Source organism: Linepithema humile, chromosome 8, assembly GCF_040581485.1.
Source record: "Linepithema humile isolate Giens D197 chromosome 8, Lhum_UNIL_v1.0, whole genome shotgun sequence".
Classification (NCBI taxonomy): domain Eukaryota; kingdom Metazoa; phylum Arthropoda; class Insecta; order Hymenoptera; family Formicidae; genus Linepithema; species Linepithema humile.
In genome coordinates, this window is record NC_090135.1 from 8,888,079 (window position 1) to 8,906,844 (window position 18,766).

Here is an 18,766-nt window from a genome sequence, read left to right on the forward strand (position 1 = left end):
ACTGGACGGAAATATTTTTGCCGGGCCAAACGTCCATCGGACGGGAGGTCTGCGGCAACACGAGGACGGCAGCTGGTCGACGATGCGACAAATCATACCCTACTGGACAGCCTACACGTCAACGTGCGCTCGAGCGTCCCGCGCAAAACCGAGCGAGCACGTGCAAGCCGAATGCAGCAATGTAACCGGTGGCGAATCCCGAAACCCTCTTCTTCCCTTCCCGCAGGTTCTTTGATGGATCGCTCCTAAATTTATGAGGCGCCGTTCTGATCTTACGCTTGTCTATTTAAACAGAGCATTTCTGTTTATACGCACCGTCGTTAGTTTCGAAACTATGTTCAAAAAGTGATTAATTAATTATTTTTATAATTCAAATATTTTAGTTCTCAATAAGCTTGATTCAACATTATTTACCGACACACGTAATTCGATAAAAAGTTTATTTTATTTTCATTCGTAGAGCGTTCTGAAAAATAGCACGATGACAAATTTGGACAAATTTGCGGAACAAAATTTTCATCGGGGAAACGTGACGAACAGTTAAAATCTTTCGAAAATAGAATAAACATCGCATTCTGATCCGCGACTTCGAGTCGTGCGCAGAACACGGAGCGATTAATTAGAAATTGTTCGGCGATATCTAAGCGAGAGATCGAATCGCGGACAAGCGACATTCGTCGGTATCTCTTTGATACGTCAGCTGCCCGACCAGACCAGTTCTGCTTGCTGTCCGAGTCAAATAATATCTGGCCCAACACGTGTCACGTGGTAGTCGGCAGCCGGCGAAATGTCTGTCGATGCATTGGATCGATCGAAGATGCAGTTCGATCATTCTCCTCGACATATCCGTATATAGAATATTTTGACGCGGACTGAATCTGCGATTAGATATCAGACTAACAGAATCTTGGCGTTACTCGCATTCTTGTCAACGGCAGATGGCCGTTAACATGGCAAAATATTGAAGACCGAGAACGCAAAAGTTGCTGTTTATTAAAAACAAGTAAATCGAAATTATCCTTGAAATGGCGCTTTTATTTGATTTCAACCTTCGAGAATTGATCCGGCTGCCGAAATTGCAAAATATTCCCAATTAATTGCAAAAGAAACCCTTTTAATATTAGCATGAGAACACGAAGCAGTTCAACGCACCGAAATTACAGCTGAAAGCCAGAAGAGAAATTAAAAACAAACTCCTCCGCGGAATCTCATCTTTTCGAAGGACACGCCGTATATATTATTTTCCCAAACGCATCGAATGCGGTTAATGCAATCACATTCCATTAGCATCCTGTTAACGGAATTGCCTACCTAGATAGAAAAGAAAGAGCGCCGCGAAACACAAAGTCCGCGTGAATGAGCGAAAATAGACAACTCGTGGCGCAGGCGGGCGGCATCGGGCGAAGTAAAAGAGGAGAAATCCGAAGAGAGGGGTAAGAGAGTTCCGCGGGGTTAAACAGCTGGTATTTCAGTAATGGAGCCTTATCGCCGGCTACCGCAGAAGTCCGAGTTCTCGTACTCGGCGCGGCTTTCGTAGTCGGTACTCGAGGAGTCCGATTCCCCTCCCGAGTCAAGTTGAGCCGAGAGTCAACGGCGTTTATTAATTCGCCACTTACCGCGCATACTCGCGGCTCGTTTCTTCCGATAGAGATGAGGAATTATCCACGTTTTGTCCCTTTAACTTATACGTGGCCACGCCGACGGAGGGAGCGCGATGGAGCCGCAAATGTCGTAAATGTACATCGGTCATTCCGACGCGCTAATCATATTTTATTCGTGAATGCTAGAAGAATTGATGATATTTTTATACCGAGGGAATTATAGATTTTTAGACCCGTCTCGCGGGTCTCTTTAGAGTTAACAGACACCTAGACGATGACATCATCGTTTCATCTCGAATTGCAAGAGAACGCGTCTCGACGCAACCCGCGTGCTCATCAGGAATCGCACGGATTATAATAACGTGCTCGGAGATACCCGGCGTCTGGATTCCAGACTTCTGGCTTGCCTGCTCTGCGTAGCAGTTAATCTCGCGGTGATGCGTGTTTCGGCGGGATTACTGGGCGACCGCGTGTCGTAATTGCGTTTAAATATACTCGGGAGTCGCGATAGAGGCGTGCGCGCGCGCGCACGCGAAGAAGAGTTCGGCGACGAGGACACGCAGGAGTGCAGCCAGCGGTGATTTGTGGCTTCGGCTTCGTAACAAATAGATGCGCGGGCATTTTCTCGGACACCGGGTGCGCAAAGTGAACAAAGACAAATGACCGCGCCGCGCGACGCACGTGACTAACGACGAGCGGGCTGATAGCTGACGCGGGATTTTTTTCTCCAAAAGATTCGATCGCCGCCGATCCTTCACCCTGATGAACCGATATCTCGAGGGATAAGGGTTTTTAACTCTCACGCTTGGACAGAATTGAAAATGGAAAACTCTTGACGATTAAATAAGGACAATCAAGAAAGTCTAAAATCTAAATGAATTTTAGATAATTGATTTTAGATAATTGATTTTAGATAATTGAAATTGAAGAAAAATGCCAGGAGGTTTTGAAGCATTAAAATACGTGAAATATATATTCTTCGCTTTTTTTCTCAATATTTCATTTTTTTTTTTTTTTAAATAATTAGAAATCGTAGTAATCCAAGGATGCGCGGAAAGGATGCGGTCGTGGAATCGAGGTTACTAGGATGCGACATGAGATCGGCTCTCACCGACATCGGAAGATTTCCAGGGTCTCCTAGATGTTTCTTTTTTTTTTCTACTGCAACAACCGACCGCGAGTTCGTCCATGGACGTGTCCATCTGTCCGCGCGCGATTTGAAATTCAATACAACCGCCTCGAGCAGAAACGCATCCGCGCTTTCTGACGGGGAGGACACTCGGACGACACAAAAGAAGCGGCTATCGCTTCCGCGATACTTCCTTCTCCCTACTCGTCCTTCCGTCTCGCATTCGTTCTTCGTATTTTGTCCGTAACCTGAATATCATTTCCCCATTCGTGTGTACAAAAAGCTTAAAAATTACCAGTCACTCCAACTATTTCAGACATCTCCGGAAATTCTAGTTTGACTGCTGATAAAATTAAAAAGACACTTCTTTTTATATTGTTAAATGCCGTGTACAAGGTATTTGAGAATGCACATTGAGAATAGATGCAAGAATTAATGGGAAATAAGAGCGAATGGAAAAATTTGCTTTCATTTTTTTAATCAGCGATTCGATTCGGTCTAAACATGACACAATATGCATTAGAAACGCCTCGAGAAGCGAGCAGTATGCGCAAGCGGTTACGACAGAATCATCATCATTCTCGAGCAGCCGGAGCAGGTCTTACACCAGGAGTAGTTGGTCTTTTTTTGCCGATGGAGCAACGGATTGTCCACCGGCGTGTTGTCTTTACCTGGCACTCTCTTCTCTCTCTCTCTCTTTCATCGTAACACCCGATTCTCGATACCGGGACGCCGTTTTATCTCAGCCACGCGGGCGCCGATCTCCGCCGCAGCCGTCGGGTCACGTATTAATTTTTTCGTTTAAACCGGTAAGGCGAGTTCACCTCGATTTCGCGACGATTCGGTGAAAGTTTTGTGAGTCTCTTTTTAGTTGCCGCGCGCTGCGACACTGACCGCCGCTGCCGCAAAGGATAATTCACAAACCTCACAATAATTTATCGAGTAAATCGTTCGACACGCACACACACGTATTCTGCACTTATTATACAAAATTAGACAGGAAACTATCATGTCCTCGTAATATTTAAAATATTTTTTTCACACGCGAGGATTAAAATGAATGATCAAACGTGAACAATTGATAATTTTCTTAAAATTCAAGAATTGCACAAGGAAGCAAAATTCTCTGCGAAGAATCAAAACAATAAAAGATTTATTTATTGCGTAACGCGTGTGCACGAACTCGGATGCGCCCGCCAGGAGGCTGGCAGAAACGCCATTTTCCCGTTTAAGTGGCGATAAAAAAGTCAGCGACTCGGACTTCCAGATCCTGAATTTATCGAGACCTCGCAACACCCCTACTTACGGCTCTCTTTCTATCCGTACCGCACCGTTTGATCCTACCGCGGTCGAGGATGCCGTACCGGTCTGAAGTATCATCGTCGTCATGGCGAACGTCTCTCGATATTATCGTTGTGCATGTCTTTTCAATTTTTTTTTTATCTTTCATACATTGGCGTGCAACAAGGGAAAGTCACAGACTACTATCAAGCTAAGCTATCAAGATTCTTCCGATAAATAAATCTGCTCGTCCTTATTGTTCATTAATTATTTAAGAAACTCAGAATCTGTCATCTAAAATAATGTCTTTGGTCTTTGGTCTTGTGTCCAAGTGTTTAAAAAAAATTAAAATATACTGTATTAATATTCTTACGAATAATATATTAATTAGTAGTCGATGCATCTAGATTATTCGAAAAATTCCTACCGTTTTCATGATTTAAATTAATTCAAGCAGTCCAGAATATAAACAATATAAGATCCAAAGTATCATTTAACAAAAACGCAACTTGCTCTACAAATGTAAAATAAAAGACGTCGAGAATCCGAAACATCTCGGAATTAAGAAGATCTAAAGAGAGTCTAAAACCATCTAGACATCAAAATTCGATTTCACAGTTGTAATTCTTTCGCGTCTCCGAAACGGCCAGTGATAGCGATCGTCGCGTCGATTTTCGCAGGTGATGCAACAAGAAAAGTCGCGAGAGAAGGCGGAGAGGGAAGGTTCCGCCGGCGTGGCGATGTCGATGCTCCCTGCTCGGCCGAGCACGACGAAGACGGCGACCATAGCTCATACTGTTATAGCAAAAGCGCCTCCTCTCGACTTTGACAGGGTTAGCCAGCCGTCGGCTGGCTTTTAACGACGCGCGCACTCATCGAACGCGCGGATCGATCGTAATTAATTTATTTTTTCCTCTCAACGCGCTGGACAGCGTAGTGCGTAGCGAAAATATCGAAACGCCGCCAGGTACTCGCGTGACCACGCCGGCGAATGTCGGAAGCAATCCGTGCGAGGGGCGCACCGCGGGAGTAAAACGGGAGACCGGGGGAACGACTCCCCACGGTCGGCCGCGTCGGAAAAATGTTGTTCATCGCGTGGTCAAGGGGTTAAGTAAAGACGTAGCGTAAGGTCTTGCGTGCCTCTCTGGGAACTCCCGATACACCGTGCGCGCGGGGAACGTTTAAATGTACCGCTCGCCTTGTGTTTCTTCGTTCTTTTACGGGCGAGCGCGTGGTCGTTCCGCGCACTTTATGGGCGAATTTTCTGCGTGGCTCGCACAGTGGCGTAGAGCCCCCGAAACTCACTGATCTCGTAAACACCGGAATGAGAAGATGAGGACGCGCGGAAATAAGATAGAAAATTATCGAGAAATCATTGTTGAAATTATCGGAATTGGATCTAGCGAGTATCTCGATTTAATCCTTAATTTGTTGATTCATTAATAAGTATTCGAGACGCACGACTGTAACGACTCCATTTTGGCGACTTATTTTAATTTCACGGAATTTCGATTGGCTTCCCGTTTGACGACTTCGCGATCAACAGGTCGAGTTCTACTCCAGGCGGTCGTCAGGATCGATTCCGCAGTTTTAGAAATCGGCGTCGCATTCTGCGGTGATTTTCCGCGACAGGTTGTATAAGCGTCCACGATAGCGATCTCATGAGTGGAATGTAAAGACGATCGGGCGAAAGGGCGCGCACGCACAGGAACTGGCGCTGGCCGAGAAACTAGTCCCGGTGGAAATTTATTCCGGCGAAGCGAGAACAACAAATTACCGGCCGGTAGTCGATCTCTCCTAATACGACGCGACGGGAATGCCAGAACTTGAAACTCGGCGCGGTGTCGACACCGCGGAAGATTGACGACATATTGACAATCCGCTGGAAAGCAAGTCGATCGTTCTGTCGATGGTCTCGTAATTAATTGATTTATGGGGAAAGAACGGCGACGAGTGAGTCAAATAATGCAATCGAAAATAATCAAAATATATTTAAAATAAGACATAATATCTGAGAAGATTAAAGAAAATTCTACAAAAAAGTAGAAAAATTATTTTAACGCAGAAACTATCTTGTTGATCGATAGAAAAATATTAATGCGTCTTATCAAGTTAAATACATTTCTAATTGCACTTTTTAGGCGACATAAAAATAACTGAAATATTCTCCTCCTTATTATTATCGCCATTATGCTTTCTCTCCAAAAGAACAATGCGACAGCGCGCGTTGATCGCAGATTGCAAAATACTCGTACCCTTCATTTTTTAATCGCGAAGATAAATACAGCGTCAGCGAGGAAGAGGGACATGTGAGGGAAGAAGGGAGTGTGGGAGGGGAGGAGGCAAGAGGAAAGAGAAATATAATAAAAGAAGCCGTGGCAAGAGCCTGCTTTAGCTAGGGCCAGATCCCGCCGGGACGATAACACGAGGACACATCGCCACCTCGGCGCGACGATCGTAAAACTTGGTCAGGTAAAGGCGCGGTCCGTTTGAGACCTGCTGCTAGGAGGACGGACAGGAGCTGGTTATAGGATAGGTATTATAGTCCTGCTCCGCGCTGTCGGTCTATCTCGCGAAGGGATGCGCGTCCCGTACGCGTATCCTTCGGGGTGGTCCTGGCGACGACATCGGTTCATTAATCGGCCAGATATCCGAGAAAAATGCGCTTTTACGACTACTCTTTCTTCCTCACTCTATCTCACCCTTTTCTCTCTCCCTCCCTGCCGCTCCCTTGCGATCGTCGCCGCTTGTATCTCTACCAGTTTCGTGAAGGAGACGCCCGGTGGCTTATTAGGCTCGTTACCGGAGAGATTTCAGGAAGGGCAGCCGGGTAATTATAAGTAGGACTCTCGATCAACGCGATACCCGACAACGTTATTTCAATTTCACTCGGCCGAGCGTCAATATGATTTCAATTATAACGAATGCCCTAGATTTCTCCGAGAATTTTTAATTCGTCAATTCGTTCAATGTTTTTATTCATTTGAAATTTTGCAAAGCTGATAAATGATAAAATAAGGAAAAGATCGATAAAGTAAATTTCGCATACTCAAGTAGGCTTTTCTAGGCACGTGTGTTGTGTCTATTAAGTAGAAAAATGTGGTCACATTTACTAACCCTATTTTCATTAACCGACTATCGAGTGCGTGACATAACTTGGAGCGATGGTGCAAGGCTGCGCGTACAGGCTCCGCGTGTGTGCCTGCGCGTAAAAGAAACGGCGGTCGAGTAACGAGAGTGCTAATGAAGGATAGCCAGGTTCTTGCGGATTTCTCCTGCAACCAGCACCTGTCTTTCCCTAGGCGCACGCGTTTCTGCGACGAAACGATCGTTGCACGCTCCGGTCGCTGGATTTCTTTTCATCGTCTAATTTCTTGCGAGCCTTCGCATTATGAGAGAGATAGCATCAGTCGCGAATATCAGTTAGCGGAGCCCGCGGTTTAATTTCAATAAAACTACAAGAAATTAAACCACACGCGTACACGGTGGTTAATTGATGATAAATCTAAAGAGCTGTTGATATCGCGATATTAAATAAATCCTGATATTTTTCCAAGTCTGCGGCTCTCGAAGGAATTGCGCAGCTTCTGCGACACCCCGTACATCATTCTTCGCCGCAAGCTGAATACTCGCTCGCTTACTCGGCCAAGCGAGCGGGAGCGATAAAGCACCGGCGGTTTCGGTGCGTCTCGTGAGAAAACGACGCGCATTTTTAACGCGCGTCACGTCGGTACGCGCCTTCGTACGCACGTACACACACGCGCACGACGACGTAGCCGGCCGGCACACTGCGAAAAACACTAGCGCGGCTATTAATTCAGAGGCCGGGGGGGGGGGGGCGACAGAGAGCGGAGGCCGGCAAAGGAGCAAAATGAGCGGCGCTTCTCCCGGCTCTTCGGGGCCCTAAATAAAAGGAAGGAAAGAGAGAGAGAGAGAGAGAGGGATTTAAATAAAAGTAAACTCGTGTCGCCGCGCTCGCGTGAACTACCCGGGCCCCGAGGATATGAACCGCGGGCCCTCTTCCTCCCTCGAAGGAGCATCTTTGCGGAGAACCTGTCCTGCCCGACTGTCGGAATCGGCTTTCCCTCCTTCGCTCGCTCGTATCGCGTGCGCTTAACGCTTTTGCCGGATGTTATCTCGCGATCGCGATCACGGGGAGAGAGGAGAAAAGCAGAGAGAGAAAGAGAATGTCGGGACGTCCGGTGTGTGTTTCAGTGTCGTCGGAAGATTGATAGATAAATGGATGAACGATCCACAGTTATATGTCTTGGAAGAAGTGAAAGAGAGAACGTATTTGTTTGATTAATACTGATTGTGAGATGTAGAATTTTTAATTATATTTTAAAAATTATACTTCACTGTGCATGCAAAGATGTGTAGAATAGAAAAATGAAGAAGTTTCAGTGTCTGAGGATTCCTAAATGTTAATATTTCAAATATTCGATGATTATATCGAATTTGATAAATGCGTGATTTAAAGATCTCAGAAAATAAATTTCTCGGTTTTGCAAGATTCTAGATAGCTAGATAGCTTTGATTCTTGGTGACATTTTGAAAGGCGCCTCTTCTTTTTCTTCCGACCGACAGATTTTAATGGGTTTCATTTGCATATTGAGATTAAATGAGATACCGGGATGTAACTATCCGATCATCCTTGAGAATTGGAAGTTTTCGATAATTCTTTTATCTATACGGTGGGTATGCCAGTAGCTGCCACAATAAAACGTCGCGAGATTTTAAATCGCGATCCTTAAATCGTGACGATTGTAGATCTTTGGACTTTTTATTTCTTTTTTATGATCCAAATTTTATACATTGCGATACTTTATTCTATCATAAATTCTTCTAGAAATATTTTCTCAACATTTTCATCCTTTGATATTATTTTCGAAATACACCTGTTTCCAGATAATATTTAAAGGATATTGTCATTTTCAGGATTCTTTCACGAAACGTCTTCGTTTACCGGGAATACGCTCTCCGGAATATTCTCGCGTCACTAGTTATAAGTGGTTTAATATTACCTAAGCGAGGTTGGTGCTGGAAAAAAGGAACATTACTTTCCCGCCGAGCCGGGAAAGATGGCAAAACGGCGCTCGACACCCCACGGCGCACGGATGGGTGCTCGCCGGGGGCAGAAATACGCCTGACCTCTCGGCAGACAAATTAAAATGATACACAGGCGATTTCACATGCTGCTCGCGAAAACCTCTTCTCTTTCCTGCCGTCCTCAAACTATTTCAGGATACGCGAAGCTGAAATATCGTTCCGGCGGCGGTGGTGTTCTTCGAGTTCTAGGAAAGGCTACCGAGCGATGTTCGCGAATGCGAAGGACCATGGATTTGTGAATCGTGTGATCCGAGGGTCTACTTGCTATTCGACAACTCGGGGAATTCACTATAGAAGATCTGAGAATCTAAACTCAGCGAAAACATCAAGACCGAAAAAAATCCAAGATTGAGGACCAAAAAACAAAAATTTATATTCATTTCAATTCAATAATATTAAACTGTTATATTGTAATAGTTGAAGTGCTTAAATGTCAATACGCAATAATTTTCAGGAAAGTTTGAATTGTATAAAAAAGGCACGAGACTGACTGAAGCAATATTCAATCCTGCCAAATATTCCTTCTTTAACAATGTATTTTAAATTCCGTCATGGTTCCATCATTGCGGCAATAAACTAAATGACTATATATTTTACGCCATAAAGTCATCTTCTTTACTTAATTTATGTGGCAATAAATAGCATTCGTTCGCCATAAAGTCGCAGATAGATAGTCTATGTAGAATGTAAGTGAAACTTGTTATAAACGGTCGCAATCTTTTTATCGAACGCTCCGAACTTAATGACCGACGAACAACGCGGGTCTGTTTTTAATTGCTTCGGACGATTTAAGTACCGGAGACAAGCAATCTGAAAACGGGGTTATAAAAATGTACTCATGGTCCACCTCAGAAATGTGGGCGTCTTGGCGTATTCTATTAGCGCTTTCGCACATTTTCTAGACATCTATTAATGGTAGCTCCGTATCATTAAATTAGTTGATCAATTGACGAGCAATCCATCCATTTGATTTATTTTACTCAATGCAGTTAAGCATTTCATTTTCCTATATAAATTATTATTCCCTATATAAATTAAATGCAGATAAACGTGAACTAACTTTACATAGTTCATAATTATCATTCCTATTTTCACCAATTGCAGAGTTTATTGACCTTTCAGCAATTTAAAATTTCTCTTAGCTCTAAAATTCTATAAGAATTTCGACAACCTTCACCTCAATAAAAATTATGATAAAAAAATAAAAATTACTCACCCTGTCATACTGATGCGTCGCCGTAGCCGCCGGGAAGGGCTGAAAGGGCGCCGGCCTGGCTGGACTGTGGTGGGCCGCGTGTGGATTAGCGTGAGGGTGGCTGTGCGGGGCCGCATGGGGATGCGTCGGATGCGGCGGCGGTGGCCGGTGGGTTTGGTAAAGGTAAGGATAATATTGATACATCACATCGGAGCAGCTCATTACCCCGCCCGGGCCCGGCACCCCAGAGCTGGCCTGCAGACTTGCGTACCCGAACGTCGCACCACCCTTCCGAACAACACCACCCTTTAACTGGCCCTCCACTTCCGTCAATGATGCACCACGATCGGCTCAAACGTTCAGGATCATCCAAAATCACTGAATTCGGCAGTGGAAATAACGGTCCATTTTATAGCGCAGTGAGGTAGTTCGATGTACGCGTAGTCGATAGTTCTGACGCTTCTTGGAAATACTTTCACCTTCTCTTCGATAACTCAAGATTAATTTAAATAATTAAATTCTTTATATCTAAAATGTTAACGCGTTGCGATCAATGGTATTATGTCGTTTATAAAAAATTAGATGACATATTACAATCAACAGTCTTTGATCCAAAATTTACGCGACTCAAATCAACATTACATAAATTAACACAAGAGTAATTTATGTACGACGCGGTATCATTAGTTTCGATATTTCGCCTAAGATATTTTGTTCACTCAAATCAGTTGCGATTTACGTTGTTTAATTGTATTATTATTAAGAAATGTTTAATGCCTCAGTGTTGCATAAACATAAATGCTTTATGCGTCTTTCGCGAAGGAAGAGATAATTGCAAAAGATTAAACATTCCAGTTGATCGCAGCAGGATCTTTTTGTCAATTATGTTTAAACACAATTTTAGTCACATCCACTAAATTACGGTAAAATGTACCTGTATCAAATAATAATAAACAGTCCTATTCGTTTCTCCTTATTTCTTAAGAATCACTGAACGATAAATCACAAATGTACACACAGATCATTTTTCGATATATTGAGGCGACGTAGGAAATTCCACAATCGATTGCTCTTCTTCCTTTTTCCTTGGCGAGTACGTCGTGCGAATACAAAAGGACTCGGATAGTTGTCATCAGCTGAGTATGTTGAATTGCGACATATTTTCAGCTCACGAAGGACAAAGTGAAAGCTTCTAGTAGCGGCTGATAAAATTCTTACAACATTTTCCTATCTATAATTTCATTTTTGAAACTTCTGTTTTCTTTTTTCAGGATTCTTCATTAATAATAAATCCTTGTAAAATTCTCTCTATTAAAATGACTGTTCCTGAAACTTTTCCTCTTAGAAATCGTCAAAAATTTTCCAACACTTCAATTATCACCGATTTTGACATTTCGCTACTTTGTCCTGTAGAATCACTTGTGAAGATTTATCTTGCACAACGTGCTCCGTAATTTCGGACTCAACAAATTTCAATTGTTCACAATTATTGTTTGTCAACACAGTCTACTGTCTTGGTCAAATCGATCGTACGTCTGATTTTTCTTGCTCATCAATTTCATCGATACTTTACTTCAAGATTTTAATGACAAAAACTGTCACCGTCCTCGATACTTCATCTCTCACGTAGGACCACCTGCGGTCCTGGACGACACGCGCGATTTGCCTCACTATTTTGCTCCAACCAAGTAGCAGCGATCCCGTCAATCCGGTCTATTTTCGGCAAGCGGTAAAATTCGCAATTCGTCCGGGGATTCAACGCGAAATACAGGTGGTTCCCGCGAAGAACGAGGAACGAGGCCAGTCGACGAGCGAAAAGCGAGCTCTCACCCTCGCAAGGTGAGCGGAGCGTGTCGCCGCTAGTGGTGTGTCTCTCATGGGTGAACACAGACTGAAACCCTCCGGGCGCGACACCGTGTGTCACCCTCTCTCCCTAGAATCTCTCGCTGTCTTTTTCTAAAGCCGTCCCAGTCCCGCCGTCGCGAGCCGTTTTCGAGCGAGCGGCGTCAGCCGCTCGTATCCTCTTTCCCTTTACCGCCACCCCGCCAGACTCGTAGCGGCAGGATCCGCCTCCTGGCAGTGCCGGCGTCGGCCAATCGCCGCACCCGATCGTCAGGGCCAATCGCACTTGGTCTGCCACTACCACGAGACTCTCCCCGTATTGATCTCACAATGAACCCGACTGCAGCTGCGGTATTAAGAAGTTCGTACTCGGGTTAAACCACCCCCGCCTACCACCTCTGCTTCCTGCCCCTCTGCCCCCCCTCCGCCCCACCCCTCGTCCACCCGCCCGCCTCTACGGCTTCTTCGTGGTCTTCATCCTCCGCTTCGGCCACCTTCCTTCTATCCCGGGCAACCATCCCCCGCAGCGCGCATAATGAGTCTTAATTAACAGTTTCGCGGTGTTTTGGGAAGCTTAATTTGCCGCGGCGGAAGGGAGAAAGAGCGGGAGCGAGAAAGAGGAGAAGATGGCGTCTTTAGAGCGGAATTCCTACGGAAATGTTGCTGTAGAAAACGCATTTTTACGCGGCGCCGACCGACTTACAGCCTAGATACATCCGACACGATCTCTTCAAGGCAAACGTGAAAATACGAATTAACTCATACTCTATTTACCTGCGGATTCTACCTATCTAGTTTGCTTCTTATTTAATATATTCTATTTCTTAAACATTTTTCATCTAAAAAATTAAAATAGTAATATAGTAATATAAATAGTTTTTTAGATAAATTTAATTAGATTGATTGTTAGAAGTGTCACTGTTAGATCTAAGTAATAAAAAGCAAAAAGTATAATAAAAAAGAAGAAGAATATTAAATAATACATATAAAAAAATAATTATAAATATCAAAATGTAATACAAATACTTAAACTTATAAGCTTTCTGTTAAAATCATAATTTGTGCGGCCTGAAAAATTATAATATTATATAAGAAAATACAAAAATAAATAAGAATATATGCAATGACGCAAGACAAAGCCAAAACAGAAGCAAAGAGCCTCATTCTGATTATTCTAAAAGCTTGAAAGAACAGCAAACAAATGAATTTTTTTGCTAACAATAAATGTCAGTGAGTCTTTGTGTAAAACACAAGAATGCTGAGCAATTAAGATTTCTATACTTCATTGACGCTACTGTCTTCCGGGACATTACCGCATCTTTATCTTTACAAGTGTGGCTGTAAAACCCGACATACATATATCGCGGTCGATGCCTTTGCGATGCAGAATGAGGTATTCCCGACGGCAGATCGGTCTCCGTGAACTCTTGCGTAATTACGCATCTCGTATCGCTCATATTATTTTTCTCATCGTTATCTCCGCGCTGTGACGATATATGCTTAACTTTATGCAAACTTGCATTCGAGATTACAAATTTATGTTGATGATTAATAAATTTTAAACTGCGAAATTTCAAACTTTTATAATTTTTTTATACTAAGTTATTATGCTAATATAATTCACAATTCGAAAGCAACCTTGAAAATAAATTTCTTTTCAATTTGAGGATTTTAATAAGTTGACAGTATGCGTTGCGAAAAGTACAATAAACTCACAATCGATTAGGATACATATAAAAGATTCAAACATATTTATATTTAAATTATTCAAACAATTCAAAATAAAAAAAAAAACTGATCAATCTTTAATAATATCAATTCGTAATGCTTAAAGATTTAAATAGTTCGGACACATTAAAGAAAATTAGAGCAAAATTAGTATGTATTACAGATAAAATAACTTTTTATTTTTGCCTAATTTCACGCAAAAATTAATATAATCTTTAAAAAAAATATTTCTTTACAAATTTCCGAATCTGTGAAGTTAATTTGAACAATTTGAATTACCTGAATCTTTCGAAAGATCTAAACTATTTGATATTTTTTTAAATTTTAATATTCGAACTGTCCAAAACTATATATAATTTGTATATAAATATACATATAAATACTCAATTATTATTAAAATACTACTCAATGATAAATTAAGATTTACTGCTTAAATAAAGTAAAAGGAATTATCGAATTTTTATAATATTGTACGTCATGACTTCATTTTATATTTAATTTATCTTTAACATTCATAAACAGCTAACGTAAATTAAGTGAAAATTAACTACATATATATTAAAAACACAAGTGTTATTTATGTATCGCTGTGATAGCCAAGTGTTGAAAAAAATATGTATGTTCCGATAATGAAAGCGCATTGCCTGTTTATTCCAGGGTTCCCCGATGCTTGAATGAGCTCAACTCACAAGCGCGTTGAATTCATTGCTGGGGACTTACCCTGAGAGATAGAGATGGTGCAAGGAAATTCCTGGCAAAAAATCGAGTGTATCCCCGGGTCTGAAATTCGTATATAAGCGACCGAGATACGACAGACAAGCATCACAAGTCGTTTCGCACTTCAAGCGAAAATATTCACTACGTTCGAGAGAAATAGTTGACATCACAATGAAGCTGTTAGCTATTGTGTTGGCTTTGTGCGCTATCGTATATGCGAGCGCTGAGAAACCATCAACGACTGGTCAGGGTCTTCCACCAATACGTGTAAGTAATTATTTTTACTTAAAAGTATGATTTATTATTAAAATAAATCAAAAGAAAAAGCTATAAATTGTAAATGTAAAACTAAAGTAATTGAAAACAACCTTTATCTTGACATTCTTGGTCATAGAATTTTACGTATAAATATTTTAATGCATATCTAAAATAAATTTAAATAATAATGTAGATATAGAATGATGAATAATGACAAAGAAAAATAGTTATATGTAGAAATTGCATGTAAATGCTTCTCTAGTCATTAAATATCACTTTGACTAATAACACGACAAAATAATGACATGACTATGCATTCATTATATGTGGTAGTACACTGTTAGACTGTGTCATAATTATCTTGCATGACTCATAAGACACTTGTCGCACCTGTAAATTGTCATTAAATTCGAATTTCTTGGTTCGCAAGATATTTTCCGGAAATACTGTCGAATAATTTTCCGTCATTACTTTCGAACGTGTCAATAATTAAATATTTATGTATAAAATATATTTATATATGAAAGCATTCTATTTTCAAAGAAATCGATCTATAGAATCTTATAGAATCCGCGGTTACGTTATCATCGTCAAATTAATTTCCAGTTCGAAGAACCCAAAAGAGGCTCGATAACTTTCCAAGGGACACAACCTCTGAGTGGACCGCAACGTCAACCGTCCTGGGATCTCAACGGCAATGCTAACGTTTTCAACAATGGCCGCACATCAGCGAACGTCTTCGGAGGTTTGAATAAAACACCTGGACAACGAGTGCAACCGCACGTCGGCCTTCAGGCGGAGAGGAATTTCGGCAACAACGGTTTCATCAGAGGTCAAACCCAGTTTCAACAAGGTCCGAGAGGTCACGGCCTTTCTCCCTCTGTTGGTATAACTGGTGGCTTCAGATTTAGAAGAGAAGCTGAACCCCAAAGAAATTCACTTTCCTTCCAAGGATCGCAACCTCTGAGCGGACCAATGCGCCAGCCTACGTGGGATCTCAACGCCAATCGCAATATTTTCGATAATGGTCGTACAAGAACAGACGTTTACGGAGGAATGAGTAAGGTACCTGGACAACGAGTGCAGCCGCACGTCGGCATTCAGACTGAGAGGAACTTCGGCAACAACGGTTTCATCAGAGGTCACGGCCAGCTTCAACCAGGTAGAGGAGGTCATGGTGTCTCTCCGTCGGTTGGTGTAACTGGTGGTTTCAGATTTAGAAGAGAAGCTGAACCCCAAAGAAATTCAATTTCCTTCCAAGGATCGCAACCTCTGAGCGGACCAATGCGTCAACCTACTTGGGATCTCAACGCCAATCGCAATATCTTGGATAATGGTCGTACAAGGACAGATGTTTACGGAGGAATGAGTAAGGTACCTGGACAACGAGTGCAGCCGCACGTCGGCATCCAGGCAGAGAGGAACTTCGGCAACAACGGTTTCATCAGAGGTCACGGCCAGCTTCAACCAGGTCAAGGAGGTCATGGTGTCTCTCCGTCGGTTGGTGTAACTGGTGGCTTCAGATTTAGAAGAGAAGCTGAACCCCAAAGAAATTCAATTTCCTTCCAAGGATCGCAACCTCTGAGCGGACCAATGCGTCAACCTACTTGGGATCTCAACGCCAATCGCAATATCTTGGATAATGGTCGTACAAGGACAGATGTTTACGGAGGAATGAGTAAGGTACCTGGACAACGAGTGCAGCCGCACGTCGGCATCCAGGCAGAGAGGAACTTCGGCAACAACGGTTTCATCAGAGGTCACGGCCAGCTTCAACCAGGTCGAGGAGGTCATGGTGTCTCTCCGTCGGTTGGTGTAACTGGTGGCTTCAGATTTAGAAGAGAAGCTGAACCCCAAAGAAATTCAATTTCCTTCCAAGGATCGCAACCTCTGAGCGGACCAATGCGCCAGCCTACGTGGGATCTCAATGCCAATCGCAATATTTTCGATAATGGTCGTACAAGAACAGACGTTTACGGAGGAATGAGTAAGGTACCTGGACAACGAGTGCAGCCGCACGTCGGCATCCAGGCAGAGAGGAACTTCGGCAACAACGGTTTCATCAGAGGTCAGGGCCAGCTTCAACCAGGTCGAGGAGGTCATGGTGTCTCTCCGTCGGTTGGTGTAACTGGTGGCTTCAGATTTAGAAGAGAAGCTGAACCCCAAGGAAATTCAATTTCCTTCCAAGGATCGCAACCTCTGAGCGGACCAATGCGCCAGCCTACGTGGGATCTCAACGCCAATCGCAATATCTTGGATAATGGTCGTACAAGGACGGATATTTATGGAGGATTGAGTAAGGTACCTGGACAACGAGTACAGCCGCACGTCGGCATCCAGGCGGAGAGGAATTTCGGCAACAACGGTTTCATCAGAGGTCAGGGCCAGCTTCAACGAGGTCCAGGAGGGCACGGTGTTTCCCCTTCCGTCGGTGTAACTGGCGGTTTCCGGTTCAGGAGGGAAGCGGAGGATGTTGATGAAATAGAATCTATTGAAGAGTATTAAATCTTAAATTAATATATATATAAATTAATTTGTGTAGATATAAATCTATAAGAAACTATAATTTAAATTTGTTTCGTTTTCATAATTAATGTTGTATTATATTTGGTAATATAATCTAATTAATTTGCATTCTATTTAAAAGTTACTATACTTCGAGGCTATTTTATAAAGTTTACTGCATAATAATAATATATGTATATTTAATATCATTAATTTAAATAAATAAACTTTATCACAATATTTTTGCGTCTGCATTTACCTATACATATATTTATTAACCATGTGTTTTTCATCTCATACTTATTCTTCCAAAAATTTAAAACCAATTCTTGATTTCGAAAATTATCACAGTTCAACTATTTGGCAATAAAAAATCATATCGGTATTTAAAAATTCAAGGAGAATTTTGGATATCAAAGAAATTACACATATAAAAATTTCAAATCTGAAAGAACGTTTTCAAAAATAAACTCAATTTCACATATAATAAATGTATGAAAAGTACATAACAAATTTCCGTCAACTTTTCATGTTCTTATTATTTATATTAACCGGTAATCACCGCGACTGAAGAATTAGTGTCTCGGCAAACACTTGACCGTATCAAATCAAATCGAATGTCACCGTTCGATGTCTAATCTTGCATGTAACTTAGCAGGTTTCCGGGTACTTCGAGCGACGGGTGAATCCAATAAGCTTCGACAAGCGTGACAAGGGCGCGGGGTTTTTTTTCGCGCTGGAGGTCTCTAGACATGACGATTAAACGTTTTCGCCCGGGCGCTAGGAACAGTAGTCATTCTGCACGTGGCCACTTCGACAATAGGCAGATAGAAGGGACGAAGTGCACCCCCCGCTGCCTAATAGCTGGGCATTAAATTTGTCAGTGATATTGCTGGATGGGGTCTGCCCTTGCTCGCGCCGTATCATGAATGGTACGGGACAACTGAAATATGCCGCCGCTCGTGCTTTCATCCCCTCGCGCCGTCGCGAAGGGGATGACTCGAATATGTGCCGGACAATAGAAAGCGAGATGCAAAGACACCGCTCGAATGAACCCCCGCGTTTCGAGGTGTTGTTCTTTTTTATCACGTGTGTCGGCCGAAAATTGGCGTTGATCTAGCCATTTGACGATGATATTGTCCGATAGAAGGACATACAAAAGATATTTGAACATCAAAATCGTAGAAGTTATATATTAAAAAATTTCAAATATTTTCTAAAATATTATAACATAATAAATATAAAAATCTAAAAATTGATTTTGTATTCCGTAATTGTTTTCCACAAAAAATCTGAAAAAAATTCACATTTTATATTTCAAGAAAATAACTTTGCAAATAAGAGCAATCATGACTCAATTCAAAATATCCCCGATATAATAACATTTACGTGAATTATAAG

The 18,766-nt window shown here is 42.2% G+C and overlaps 2 protein-coding genes across 2 annotated transcripts in view; one reads left to right on the forward strand and one right to left on the reverse strand.

Moving 5' to 3' along the window:
- LOC105670597 (protein vestigial-like) overlaps nucleotides 1-12,565 on the reverse strand; it is a 43,263-nt gene extending 30,698 nt beyond the window's left edge. Inside the window, 1 exon segment of the mRNA XM_012364197.2 lies at nucleotides 10,337-12,565. Within this exon segment, the coding sequence (XP_012219620.2) occupies nucleotides 10,337-10,537 (201 nt within the window). The 5' untranslated portion in view covers nucleotides 10,538-12,565.
- A 2,154-nt stretch (nucleotides 12,566-14,719) lies between these two features.
- On the forward strand, nucleotides 14,720-17,605 carry LOC105670591 (exported protein YdbA-like). Its single transcript, XM_067360205.1, has 2 exons — nucleotides 14,720-14,869; nucleotides 15,467-17,605. Exons 1-2 carry the CDS (start codon nucleotides 14,774-14,776, stop codon nucleotides 17,363-17,365), a joined length of 1,995 nt encoding a protein of 664 aa, XP_067216306.1. The 5' UTR covers nucleotides 14,720-14,773; the 3' UTR covers nucleotides 17,366-17,605.
- The last annotated feature ends 1,161 nt before the right edge of the window (nucleotides 17,606-18,766 follow it).

Bases quoted from the DNA above. Each gene is read 5' to 3' on its own strand.
- LOC105670591 (XM_067360205.1), top strand. From the start codon at position 14,774: ATGAAGCTGTTAGCTATTGTGTTGGCTTTGTGCGCTATCGTATATGCG. The intron at 14,870-15,466 runs GTAAGTAATTAT...ATTAATTTCCAG, and splicing joins AGGGTCTTCCACCAATACGT to TTCGAAGAACCCAAAAGAGG.